Source organism: Procambarus clarkii, chromosome 1 (genome assembly GCF_040958095.1).
Source record: "Procambarus clarkii isolate CNS0578487 chromosome 1, FALCON_Pclarkii_2.0, whole genome shotgun sequence".
Classification (NCBI taxonomy): domain Eukaryota; kingdom Metazoa; phylum Arthropoda; class Malacostraca; order Decapoda; family Cambaridae; genus Procambarus; species Procambarus clarkii.
Window position 1 is genome coordinate 17107977 of NC_091150.1, and position 14854 is coordinate 17122830.

Sequence of the window (14854 nt, forward strand, 5' to 3'; positions counted from 1 at the left end):
GTAGTGCCTAGGTCCACCCAGTAGTGCCCAGGTCTACCCAGTAGTGCCCAGGTCTACCCAGTAGTGCCCAGGACTACCCAGTAGTGCCCAGGACTACTCAGTAGTGCCCAGGACTACCCAGTAGTGCCCAGGACTACCCAGTAGTGCCCAGGACTACCCAGTAGTGCCCAGGACAACCCAGTAGTGCCCAGGACTACCCAGTAGTGCCCAGGACTACCCAGTAGTGCCCAGGACTACCCAGTAGTGCCCAGGACTACCCAGTAGTGCCCAGGACTACCCAGTAGTGCCCAGGACTACCCAGTAGTGCCCAGGACTACCCAGTAGTGCCCAGGTCTACCCAGTAGTGTCCAAGTCTACCTAGTAGTGCCCAGATCTACCCGGTAGTGCCCGGGTCTACCCAAATGTCACCATCATTAGTCGTACTCGTAATTTATTACCGCGTCGAGCCAGTGCCGGCGACGCTGCTAAGTTCATGAGGGTCGTTATAGGAGCATTGTGGCCCTCCCTGACCATTATGGGAGCATTGTAGCCCTCCCTGACCATTATGGGAGCATTGTGGCCCTCCATGGCCATTATGGGAGCATTGTAGCCCTCCCTGACCATTATGGGAGCATTGTGGCCCTCCATGGCCATTATGGGAGCATTGTAGCCCTCCCTGACCATTATGGGAGCATTGTGGCCCTCCCTGACCATTATGGGAGCATTGTAGCCCTCCCTGACCATTATGGGAGCATTGTAGCCCTCTCTGACCATTATGGGAGCATTGTAGCCCTCCCTGACCATTATGGGAGCATTGTAGCCCTCTCTGACCATTATGGGAGCATTGTGGCCCTCCCTGACCATTATGGGAGCATTGTGGCCCTCCCTGACCATTATGGGAGCATTGTGGCCCTCCCTGGCCATTATGGGAGCATTGTGGCCCTCCCTGACCATTATGGGAGCATTGTGGCCCTCCCTGACCATTATGGCCCTCCCTGACCATTATGGGAGCATTGTGGCCCTCCCTGACCATTATGGGAGCATTGTGGCCCTCCCTGACCATTATGGGAGCATTGTGGCCCTCCCTGACCATTATGGGAGCATTGTGGCCCTCCCTGACCATTATGGGAGCATTGTGGCCCTCCCTGACCATTATGGGAGCATTGTGGCCCTCCCTGACCATTATGGGAGCATTGTGGCCCTCCCTGACCATTATGGGAGCATTGTGGCCCTCCCTGACCATTATAGGAGCATTGTGGCCCTCCCTGGCCATTATGGGAGCATTGTGGCCCTCCCTGACCATTATGGGAGCATTGTGGCCCTCCCTGACCATTATGGGAGCATTGTGGCCCTCCCTGACCATTATGGGAGCATTGTGGCCCTCCCTGACCATTATGGGAGCATTGTGGCCCTCCCTGATCATTATGGGAGCATTGTGGCCCTCCCTGACCATTATGGGAGCATTGTGGCCCTCCCTGACCATTATGGGAGCATTGTGGCCCTCCCTGACCATTATGGGAGCATTGTGGCCCTCCCTGACCATTATGGGAGCATTGTGGCCCTCCCTGACCATTATGGGAGCATTGTGGCCCTCCCCGCTCGGGCCATGTTTGTCACCACTGGTATATGTTTACTTATCAATTTTTGTTTTCTCTTGGTTTAACCTAGGCTTCCGTGAAGCCTACGATCATCTATATAGTATATAAAATTATATAATTATAGTAACTTATTGACTAAATGAATTTTTGGGTTCGATTCTGAGCCTATATGGACCTCTCTAACCTTTTCCTCCACAACTTACACGTTTAATATGGGACACATAAATTAAGTAAACCCAAAAAAAATAGCCAGTTAGCGTGAATTTTATTTATCTTCTACCACAGACGTGGCCGGACATTTACAATGCTAACCAGCATATATACATTTTCTTCTGTCCTCCATGGACAGGGTGAGAGATGTGTTAAACTTATAGTTCAGTGTTTTATTAAGCAATCAGGCAGGTGTGAGAGTGAGGGCTGGCGGGTGTGTGAGAGTGAGGGCAGGCAGGTGTGAGAGTGAGGGCTGGCGGGTGTGTGAGAGTGAGGGCTGGCGGGTGTGTGAGAGTGAGGGCTGGCGGGTGTGTGAGTGAGGGCTGGCGGGTGTGTGAGAGTGAGGGCTGGCGGGTGTGTGAGAGTGAGGGCTGGCGGGTGTGTGAGAGTGAGGGCTGGCGGGTGTGTGAGAGTGAGGGCTGGCGGGTGTGTGAGTGAGGGCTGGCGGGTGTGTGAGAGTGAGGGCTGGCGGGTGTGTGAGAGTGAGGGCTGGCGGGTGTGTGAGAGTGAGGGCTGGCGGGTGTGTGAGAGTGAGGGCTGGCGGGTGTGTGAGAGTGAGGGCAGGCGGGTGTGTGAGAGTGAGGGCTGGCGGGTGTGTGTGAGTGAGGGCTGGCGGGTGTGTGAGAGTGAGGGCTGGCGGGTGTGTGAGAGTGAGGGCTAGCTGGCGGGTGTGTGAGAGTGAGGGCTGGCGGGTGTGTGAGAGTGAGGGTAGGCAGGTGTGAGAGTGAGGGCTGGCGGGTGTGTGAGAGTGAGGGCTGGCGGGTGTGTGAGAGTGAGGGCTGGCGGGTGTGTGAGAGTGAGGGCTGGCGGGTGTGTGAGAGTGAGGGCAGGCGGGTGTGTGAGAGTGAGGGCTGGCGGGTGTTTGAGAGTGAGGGCTGGCGGGTGTGTGAGAGTGAGGGCTGGCGGGTGTGTGAGAGTGAGGGCTGGCGGGTGTGTGAGAGTGAGGGCTGGCGGGTGTGAGAGTGAGGGCTGGCGGGTGTGTGAGAGTGAGGGCTGGCGGGTGTGTGTGAGAGTGAGGGCTGGCGGGTGTGTGAGAGTGAGGGCTGGCGGGTGTGTGAGAGTGAGGGCTGGCGGGTGTGTGAGAGTGAGGGCAGGCGGGTGTGTGGGAGTGAGGGCTGGCGGGTGTTTGAGAGTGAGGGCTGGCGGGTGTGTGAGAGTGAGGGCTGGCGGGTGGTGTGAGAGTGAGGGCTGGCGGGTGTGTGAGAGTGAGGGCTGGCGGGTGTGAGAGTGAGGGCTGGCGGGTGTGTGAGAGTGAGGGCTGGCGGGTGTGTGAGAGTGAGGGCTGGCGGGTGTGTGAGAGTGAGGACTGGCGGGATAAAAGTCCACTTTTTAGTGCCATATTCGAGGGTCGGGGAAGCGTGCCGATCCCACAGGCCAGAGGAAATACTGTCATAGCTTTTTCACCGCCGCGGTGAGGTAGTGTCCGTGTCGTAGCCTCGCCTCTTAACATGGGGCTACACCAATATATATAGTTGTGGTGAAGAGTTACCGTCACACAGTATAAATTCACTAAAAATCAAAAAACAAATCTACCACTTTCGGGCTATTCATGCCCATGCCACCTCCTGGTTGGCTTAATCTTAATCAATCAATCAATCGAGTTACCGTAGCCTCGCCGATCAACTCGGGCCTGATTCACGAAGCAGTTACGCAAGTACTTACGAACGTGTACATCTTCCCTCAATCGTTGACGACTTTGTTTACATTTATTAAGCAGTTTACAAGCATGACAACTTCATAATAACGGGTTCGCCAACTCAACCCCAAACCTTCATTTAACAGAGGATAATAATAATAATAATACTTTAGAATGCTTTTTTACATTGAAACCTGATAGGTTAAAATGGAGTTTGAACATATATATATAGTTGTAACTATACCACAGTCACGTATGTTGTATTTGACACGTAGGATGTATAAATACAACAGGTCAGATTTTTAATACCAGTGGGCGACCTTCTCACAAGGTTACACTAGACCAACAGTACTGTTGTGTGTTACAGGTCCTTGTGTGTGGCGGCAGACTGCTCACTGTGTCCTGCATGCCTGTGTTACAGGTCCTTGTGTGTGGCGGCAGACTGCTCACTGTGTCCTGCATGCCTGTGTTACAGGTCCTTGTGTGTGGCGGCAGACTGCTCACTGTGTCCTGCACGTCTGAGTGTGTTACAGGTCCTTGTGTGTGGCGGCAGACTGCTCACTGCGGCCTGCACGCCTGTGTTACAGGTCCTTGTGTGTGGCGGCAGACTGCTCACTGCGGCCTGCACGCCTGTGTTACAGGTCCTTGTGTGTGGCGGCAGACTGCTCACTGTGTCCTGCATGCCTGTGTTACAGGTCCTTGTGTGTGGCGGCAGACTGCTCACTGTGTCCTGCACGTCTGAGTGTGTTACAGGTCCTTGTGTGTGGCGGCAGACTGCTCACTGTGTCCTGCATGCCTGTGTTACAGGTCCTTGTGTGTGGCAGCAGACTGCTCACTGTGTCCTGCACGCCTGAATGTGTTACATGAAGCACAGTCCAGAAATAAAGAAAATTCTTGGTATAAATACATAGATAAAACACGTCACAGCTTCGTGTCATCCTTACCAGACGATACAAATATCAACATGAAAATGACTTTTGTAGAAGAAAAACAATGAACAACTTCAAGCCGATATCAGTTGAATCTTCGATTTGACGACATATTTCACGATGTTTAACAGTGATAAATTTCAGGTACTAAGATACGGCAAAAATGAGGATCTTAAACATAATACAGGGTACAAAACACAATCAAATCTGCCCATAGTAGGAAAACAGCATGTCAAGGATTTGGGAATAATGATGTCCGACGACCTAACGTTTAAGGAGCATAACCAAGCAAATATTGCGTCAGCCAGAAAAATGATAGGATGGATTACGAGAACTTTCAAGTTCAGAGATCCCATCACAATGGTTGTACTCTTCAAGTCACTTGTGTTGTCCCGTCTTGAGTACTGCTCAGTACTCACTTTCCCCTTCAGAGCAGGAGAGATTGCTGAAATAGAGGGAATACAGAGAACATATACGGCACCCATAGACGAGGAGAAGCCTCGTCCTGTACTGTACTGTACTTGTAGTGATGATCAGCAGCATAGTACATATACCGACTTTCCACGAAATTGGGCAATAGAAATCGGACATATTGAATTTGGACAGTGCGGAAAAGATTTTATATTAATGTTGCAAAGACAAACTCACCTAACCTTCCTAGGCCTAATACGCGCTATCTGAAGCCAAATATAGTACATATATGTATATATATATTAGGCCTAGGATTATTTAAGTTGTTTCTTAGCTTCGATTTTTCGGACTATAAAGTGAATAATACAAAATCTACTATCTAATTGCTTAATATGTCAATATTTGTACTATGATGCACATAGTTACAAAAAGTATTATATACACAGGAGGATGTGCTGGGAAAAGCACGTGAACTATTGGAACTGTGCCCAACCACTTGGGCAGAGCGACCGTCTCTGTGGCAGGACACCATTCCTTCCCCCCGTCCCATCCCAAATCCTGATCCTGACCCCTTCCCAGTGCTATATAGTCGTAATGGCTTGGAGCTTTCCCCTGATAACACCCTCCCTCCAAAGCCCACCAAATGTTCTACGAAGGACATGAGAGGGTTATCTGTTCAACCTGTCCTCCTACAACCTGTCCTCCTACAACCTGTCCTCCTACAACCTGTCCTCCTACAACCTGTCCTCCTACAACCTGTCCTCCTACAACCTGTCCTCCTACAACCTGTCCTCCTACAACCTGTCCTCCTACAACCTGTCCTCCCACAACCTGTCCTCCTACAACCTGTCCTCCTACAACCTGTCCTCCTACAACCTGTCCTCCTACAACCTGTCCTCCTACAACCTGTCCTCCTACAACCTGTCCTCCTACAACCTGTCTTCCTATAACCTGTCCTCCTACAACCTGTCCTCCTACAACCTGTCCTCCTACAACCTGTCATCCTACAACCTGTCCTCCTACAACCTGTCCTCCTGCAACCTGTCCTACAACCTGTTCTCCTACAACCTGTCTTCCTACAACCTGCCCTCCTACAACCTGTCCCCCTAAAACCTGTCCTCCTACAACCTGTCCTCCTACAACCTGTCCTCGTACAGCCTGTCCTCGTACAACCTGTCCTCGTACAACCAGTCCTCCTATAACCTGTCCTCTTACAACCTGTCCTCCTACAACCTGTCCTCCTATAACCTGTCATACAGCCTTTCCTCCTACAACCTGTCCTCCTACAACCTGTCCTCCTGCAACCTGTCCTCCTACAACCTGTCCTCCTACAACCTGTCCTCCTACAACCTGTCCTCCTACAACCTGTCCTCCTACAACCTGTCCTCCTACAACCTGTCCTCCTACAACCTGTCCCCCTACAACCTGTCCTCCTACAACCTGTCCTCCTACAACCTGTCCTCCTACAACCTGTCCTACTACAACCTGTGCTCCTACAACCTGTCTTCCTATAACCTGTCCTCCTACAACCTGTCCTCCTACAACCTGTCCTCCTACAACCTGTCCTCCTACAACCTGTCCTCCTGCAACCTGTCCTACAACCTGTTCTCCTACAACCTGTCTTCCTACAACCTGCCCTCCTACAACCTGCCCTCCTACAACCTGTCCTCCTACAACCTGTCCTCCTACAACCTGTCCTCGTACAGCCTGTCCTCGTACAACCTGTCCTCCTACAACCAGTCCTCCTATAACCTGTCCTCTTACAACCTGTCCTCCTACAACCTGTCCTCCTATAACCTGTCATACAGCCTTTCCTCCTACAACCTGTCCTCCTACAACCTGTCCTCCTACAACCTGTCTTCCTATAACCTGTCCTCCTGCAACCTGTCCTCCTGCAACCTGTCCTCCTACAACCTGTCCTACAACCTGTCCTCCTACCACCTGTCCTCCTATAACCTGTCCTACAACCTGTCCTCCTACAACCTGCCCTCCTACAACCTGTCCTCGTACAACCTGTCCTCCTGCAACCTGTCCTACAACCTGTTCTCCTACAACCTGTCTTCCTACAACCTGCCCTCCTACAACCTGTCCTCCTAAAACCTGTCCTCCTACAACCTGTCCTCCTGCAACCTGTCCTCGTACAGCCTGTCCTCGTACAACCTGCCCTCCTACAACCTGTCCTCCTAAAACCTGTCCTCCTACAACCTGTCCTCTTACAACCTGTCCTCCTACAACCTGCCCTCCTACAACCTGTCCCCCTACAACCTGTCCTCCTACAACCTGTCCTCCTACAACCTGTCCTACAACCAGTCCTCCTACAACCTGTCCTCCTACAACCTGCCCTCCTACAACTAGTCCTCCTACAACCAGTCCTCCTACAACCTGTCCTTCTACAACCTGCCCTCCTACAACCTGTCCTACAACCTGTCCTCCTACAACCTGTCCTACAACCTGTCCTCCTACAACCTACCCTCCTACAACCTGCCCTCCTACAACCTGTCCTCCTACAACCTGTCCTCCTACAACCTGTCCCCCTACAACCTGTCCTCCTTCAACCTGTCCTCCTACAACCTGCCCTCCTACAACCTGCCCTCCTACAACCTGCCTTCCTACAACCTGTCCTCCTACAACCTGTCCTCCTACAACCTGTCCGCCTACAACCTGCCCTCCTACAACCTGCCCTCCTACAACCTGTCCTACAACCTGTCCTCCTACAACCTGTCCTTCAATCTGTCTTCCTACAACCTGTCCTCCTACAACCTGTCCTCCTACAATCTGTCCTCCTACAACCTGCCCTCCTACAAAATGTCCTCCTACAACCTGCCCTCCTACAACCTGTCCTACAACCTGCCCTCCTACAATCTGTCCTACAACCTGTCCTCCTACAACCTGTCCTACAACCTGTCCTCCTACAACCTGTCCTGCAACCTGCTCTCCTACAACCTGTCCTACAACCTGTCCACCTACAACCTGTCCTCCTACAACCTGTCCTCCTACAACCTGTCCTACAACCTGTCCTGCTACAACCTGTCCTCCTACAACCTGTCCTACAACCTGTCCTACAACCTGTCCTCCTACAACCTGTCCTCCTACAACCTGTCCTCCTACAACCTGTCCTCCTACAACCTGTCCTCCTACAACCTGTCCTCCTACAACCTGTCCTACAACCTGTCCTCCTACAACCTGTCCTCCTACAACCTGTCCTCCTACAACCTGTCCTCTTACAACCTGTCCTCCTACAACCTGTCCTGCAACCTGTCCTCCTACAACCTGTCCTACAACCTGTCCTACAACCTGTCCTCCTACAACCTGTCCTCCTACAAACTGCCCTCCTACAACCTGTCCTCCTACAACCTGTCCTCCTACAACCTGTCCTACAACCTGTCCTCCTACAACCTGTCCTCCTACAACCTGCCCTCCTACAACCTGTCCTCCTACAACCTGTCCTCCTACAACCTGTCCTCCTACAACCTGTCCTCCTACAGCCTGTCCTCCTACAACCTGTCCACCTACAACCTGTCCTACAACCTGTCCTCCTACAACCTGTCCTCCTACAACCTGCCCTCCTACAACCTCTCCTCCTACAACCTGTCCTCCTACAACCTGTCTTCCTATAACCTCTCCTCCTACAACCTGTCCTACAAACTGCCCTCCTACAACCTGTCCTACAACCTGTCCTCCTACAACCTGTCCTCCTACAACCTGTCCTCCTACAACCTGTCCTCCTACAACCTGTCCTCCTACAACCTGTCCACCTACAACCTGTCCTCCTACAACCTGCCCTCCTACAACCTGTCCCCCTACATCTTGTCCTCCTACAACCTGTCCTCCTACAACCTGTCCTCCTACAACCTACCCTCCTACAAACTGCCCTCCTACAACCTGTCCACCTACAACCTGCCCTCCTACAACCTGTCCTCCTACAACCTGTCCACCTACAACCTGTCCTCCTACAACCTGTCCTCCTACAACCTGTCCTCCTACAACCAGTCCTCCTACAAGCTGCCCTCCTACAACCTGTCCTACAACCTGTCCTACAACCTGTCCTCCTACAACCTGTCCTCCTACAACCTGTCCTCCTACAAACTGCCCTCCTACAACCTGTCCTCCTACAACCTGTCCTACAACCTGCCCTTCTACAACCTGTCCTCCTACAACCTGCCCTCCTACAACCTGCCCTCCTGCAACCTGTCCTCCTACAACCTGCCCTCCTGCAACCTGTCCTCCTACAACCTGTCCTCCTACAACTTGTCCTCCTACAACCTGTCCTCCTACAACCTGTCCTCCTACAACCTGTCCTACAACCTGCCCCCCTACAACCTGTCCTCCTACAACCTGTCCTCCTACAACCTGTCCTCCTACAACCTGTCCTCCTACAACCTGTCCTCCTACAACCTGTCCTCCTACAAACTGCCCTCCTACAACCTGTCCTCCTACAACCTGTCCTCCTACAACCTGTCCTACAACCTGCCCTCCTACAACCTGTCCTCCTACAACCTGCCCTCCTACAACCTCTCCTCCTACAACCTGTCCTCCTACAACCTGTCTTCCTATAACCTCTCCTCCTACAACCTGTCCTCCTACAAACTGCCCTCCTACAACCTGTCCTACAACCTGTCCTCCTACAACCTGTCCTCCTACAACCTGTCCTCCTACAACCTGTCCTCCTACAACCTGTCCACCTACAACCTGTCCTCCTACAACCTGCCCTCCTACAACCTGTCCCCCTACATCTTGTCCTCCTACAACCTGTCCTACAACCTGTCCTCCTACAACCTACCCTCCTACAAACTGCCCTCCTACAACCTGTCCACCTACAACCTGCCCTCCTACAACCTGTCCTCCTACAACCTGTCCACCTACAACCTGTCCTCCTACAACCTGTCCTACAACCTGTCCTCCTACAACCAGTCCTCCTACAAGCTGCCCTCCTACAACCTGTCCTACAACCTGTCCTCCTACAACCTGTCCCCCTACAACCTGTCCTACTACAACCTGTCCTCCTACAAACTGCCCTCCTACAACCTGTCCTCCTACAACCTGTCCTACAACCTGCCCTCCTACAACCTGTCCTCCTACAACCTGCCCTCCTACAACCTGCCCTCCTGCAACCTGTCCTCCTACAACCTGTCCTCCTACAACTTGTCCTCCTACAACCTGTCCTCCTACAACCTGTCCTCCTACAACCTGTCCTACAACCTGCCCCCCTACAACCTGTCCTCCTACAACCTGTCCTCCTATAACCTGTCCTACAACCTGTCCTCCTACAACCTGTCCTCCTACAACCTGTCCTCCTACAAACTGCCCTCCTACAACCTGTCCTCCTACAACCTGTCCTCCTACAACCTGTCCTACAACCTGCCCTCCTACAACCTGTCCTCCTACAACCTGCCCTCCTACAACCTGTCCTCCTACAACTTGTCCTCCTACAACCTGTCCTCCTACAACCTGTCTTCCTACAACCTGCCCTCCTACAACCTGTCCTCCTACAACCTGTCCTCCTACAACCTGTCCTCCTACAACCTGTCCTCCTACAACCTGTCCTCCTACAACCTGTCCTCCTACGAACTGCCCTCCTACAACCTGTCCTCCTACAACCTGTCCTACAACCTGCCCTCCTACAACCTGTCCTACAACCTGCCCTCCTACAACCTGTCCTCCTACAACTTGTCCTCCTACAACCTGTCCTCCTACAACCTGTCCTCCTACAACCTGTCTTCCTACAACCTGTCCTACAACCTGTCCTCCTACAACCTGTCCTCCTACAACCTGTCCTCCTACAACCAGTCCTCCTACAACCTGTCTTCCTACAACCTGTCCTACAACCTGCCCTCCTACAACCTGTCCTCCTACAAACTGCCCTCCTACAACCTGCCCTCCTACAACCTGTCCTCCTACAACCTGTCCTCCTACAACCTGTCCACCTACAACCTGTCCTCCTACAACCTGTCCTCCTACAACCTGCCCTCCTACAACCTGTCCTCCTACAACCTGCCCTCCTACAACCTGTCCTACAACAAGCGTCACTTTTCACACGTATGCGTTACCTAAGGCCAACAATCGTCGTACCAGAAAATGGGAGCGGCTGGCGAAAGTGACGTACTGTCCCGTTTTCTGTTTTGGGTCCTCTGGTAGGTTAGGATAAGGTCACTTTGGTACGACCATTTCTTGACGTTGGGGAAGCTCCGGAGTGCGGGCTCATGTGTTACTGATATATCTTGAGGTTATCTTGAGATGATTTCGGGGCTTTAGTGTCCCCGCGGCCCGGTCCTCGACCAGGCCTCCACCCCCAGGAAGCAGCCCGTGACAGCTGACTAACACCCAGGTACCTATTTACTGCTAGGTAACAGGGGCATTCAGGGTGAAAGAAACTTTGCCCATTTGCTTCTGCCTCGTGCGGGAATCGAACCCGCGCCACAGAATTACCAATCCTGCGCGCTATCCACCAGGCTACGAGGCCCCTGATGACCAGGGGTTATATATGGTGTTGTCGTATTTTTAGCCTTAATCACCAGCATATAATTTTTCACAAGAAGTAGTGGAATAGGCGCCACGGAGATAACAGTTTAGGATATTAGCCTAACTTACCGGGTCTCCGCGGCCCGGTCTCCGACCAAGCCTCCATAAGTAAAATATAAATAAATAAATAAATGTTTATTTAGGTAAGGTTCATACATACAAGAGATTTTACAAAGAGTGATGGATTTATAGATAGAGCTAGTACATACAATGCCTAAAGCCACTATTACGCAAAGTATTTCGGGCATGAAAAACTGAAATGACTAAAACTTAATAGTAATTGAGTATAAAGAATAAAAAGTGTTGAGAACAAATAAAAATAGAGATAAAAAGGGGGGAACATGGCTGAAAAAGCACAAATACAATTAGGTCGACAAACAGCGTTGTTTAAAAAAAAAAAAAGATATGGGTTGACAATATAGGGGTAAGGTAGGTTACAGGGAATTTATTAGATAGTGCTTCGTTTTTATCTTAAACTGGTTGAGTACAAGTTTCCTCCTCATGGACACGCCCAGATAACAATTAGAAGTATGATGATGTCCTCACCTGGTATCTTGTCTCACGGATAAGAAACACTGTTTCTTAATAGGGTTTGATACCTGGTTGATACCTGGTTGATGGGGTTCTGGGAGTTCTTCTACTCCCCAAGCCCGGCCCGAGGCCAGGCTCGACTTGTGAGAGTTTGGTCCACCAGGTTTCAGCGTCTGGGATGCTCTCGGACGCAGGTTTGAATCCTCGTCACGGCTCTTGTGGATTTGTTCACTGTTTCTTAATTAATAATGTTTATTAACAACAATCCCCTCTCCAACTCTCATGACAAAATATCTTACCTTCTGAAATATACGTTGCTAGAGCCATCTTACCGCATAGCCCAATGGGCACTTGCCCGGGGCCCCCACGAGCATAGGGGGCCCCCACGAGCATAGGGGCCCCCACGAGCATAGGGGGCCCCCACGAGCATAAGGGGCCTCCACGAGCATAGGGGGCCCCCACGAGCATAGGGGGCCCCCACGAGCATAGGGGGCCCCCACGAGCATAGGGGCCCCCCACGAGCATAGGGGGCCCCCACGAGCATAGGGGGCCCCCACGAGCATAAGGGGCCCCCACGAGCATAAGGGGCCCCCACGAGCATAGGGGCCCCCACGAGCATAGGGGCCCCCCACGAGCATAGGGGCCCCCACGAGCATAGGGGCCCCCCACGAGCATAGGGGCCCCCACGAGCATAGGGTCCCCCACGAGCATAGGGGCATGTTGTTAAGTTCCTCCTTAGTAAATACAGATATAAAATATGAGCTGAATGAGGACGGAGTCGTGGAGCTCTTATGTGGGAGAGTGTGGCGGCTCGATGGGGAATCGTGAGTGTGTAAACTAGATGGGGAGCAAGAGCATTGTAGCTGGATGCAGTCGTAGTCTGCTGTCTGCTCTGTGTCGAAGCTGTACCCGCCAAACACACACCGAAACTACGTCGTTGGTACAACGTTCGAACAAGTTTTAACACCTCCTAAACAGTTATAACAACCAATATAGCAAGTTGTAACAAAGTTCTAATACGTCATAAACATGTTAAGCCAAGATGTAACAACTTTATTACAAGTTGTAACAAGCGGAAAATAGAGACAGTTTCGGTTTGTGTTTCCAGGGTATATAGCGTCTCGGGGTCGATTAGAACTGTACACGCCGAGTGCTACAGTCTTGAGGTTGAAGAGGTGTGGTAACACCCGAGCGTCTGTACCGAAGTTATCTGACTCACTGTGGAAAGTGTACAGTTGGTTATTCAGTTGTTGTTTTAGATTTAACTACTCTAAATAAGATGCATTTAGGGAGCCGGTCGGCCGAGCGGACAGCACGCTGGACTTGTGATCCTGTGGTCCTGGGTTCGATCCCAGGCGCCGGCGAGAAACAATGGGCAGAGTTTCTTTCACCCTATGCCCCTGTTACCTAGCAGTAAAATAGGTACCTGGGTGTTAGTCAGCTGTCACGGGCTGCTTCCTGGGGGTGGAGGCCTGGTCGAGGACCGGGCCGCGGGGACACTAAAGCCCCGAAATCATCTCAAGATAACCTCAAGATAACTCAGAACGAAATGTCCTTGTAGCACGGGCTATGGTGAGCAAGTCTGACTATTCACTTCTCGCTTGCTTATGTATGGTGACTACACCTCAGCTTCCTCCAACAGGATGGAAAGGATGTTACCTGTAATGAGGAAAAGGATTTCAGTATACATAATTTGTGCTAATTAGTTTGTCATTAAGGTAATAAGAGATTGGAGTGAGTACAATGTTAATTTACTCGCTACAGCTTTATAACTAAGTTGTAAAGTTGGTTATGGTCTTTACTTAGAAACAACCATGTTTCTGTTAAGATAATGAACGATAATTTAGTACCTGTGAGTAGTGCATTTATATCATCAAAATGTTTACCAAGTGATCTGACATTTGAGTTGAAAACTTATAGGCAAGTGTTATTTTGAAGTGTTTTTTAGCCTGGTGTGCTGTGTAATACTTGCAGTAACGGGCTCACCATAGCCCGTGCTACATGGACACTTCGTCCTCAGTAGCTAAATCTTTAACAACAACAACGAATAATAACTACGGGAGACATCTCCCGTCACGCAGGGTGCAGTCGCACCTCCACAGATCTCCAGTATCAGCTCTTGATACTGGTAATGGCTCAAAAGGGCCACCACTTACGGGCTATGTGCCACCTTTTGGATGTCTTAATCGTCATCTGGGAGACATCTCCCGTCACGCAGAGTGCACTTGCACCTCCACAGATCTCCAGTATCAGCTCTTGATACTGGTAATGGCTCAAAAGGGCCACCACTTACGGGCTATGTGCCACCTTTTGGATGTCTTAATCGTCATCTGGGAGACATCTCCCGTCACGCAGAGTGCACTTGCACCTCCACAGATCTCCAGTATCAGCTCTTGATACTGGTAATGGCTCAAAAGGGCCACCACTTACGGGCTATGTGCCACCTTTTGGATGTCTTAATCGTCATCTGGGAGACATCTCCCGTCACGCAGAGTGCACTTGCACCTCCACAGATCTCCAGTATCAGCTCTTGATACTGGTAATGGCTCAAAAGGGCCACCACTTATGGGCTATTCATGCCCGTGCCACCTTTTGGATGGCTTAATCTTTATCGTAATACTTGCAGTAGTGATGGTCAGTATATGCTAGTTAGTGTAAATTTGAGACAGCAAATTTAGTTCAGGGTCAATATCAGCTTGCATGTTGATACAGTGGAGTCAAGATACAATAAAGAAAGCGATTACACAACAGTAAAATACTAAATCTGCTGTAAATCTCTACCCGCCAAACACACACCGAAACTACGACGTTGGTACAACGTTCGAGCAAGTTTTAACACCTCCTAACCAGTTATAACAACCAATATAGCAAGTTGTAACAACGTTCTAATACGTCATAAACACGTTAAGCCAAGATGTAACAACTTTATTACAAGTTGTAACAAGCGGAAAATAGAGACTAGTTAAGGTTTGTGTTTCCAGGGATATACTATAATTTTGACAAATTACAGTAAAATTTAGATTGATAATAAGCAATATTAA

At 50.8% G+C, this 14854-nt stretch overlaps 1 protein-coding gene across 1 annotated transcript in view; it reads left to right on the forward strand.

Annotated features, from left to right (window-relative positions):
- Window positions 1–964: 964 nt before the first annotated feature.
- Window positions 965–14854, forward strand: part of LOC138360686 (calpain-C-like) — a 151947-nt gene continuing 138057 nt past the window's right edge. The window contains exon 1 of the mRNA XM_069320333.1: window positions 965–1601. Within this exon, the coding sequence (XP_069176434.1) occupies window positions 965–1601 (637 nt within the window). The remainder of the gene's footprint in view (window positions 1602–14854) is intronic.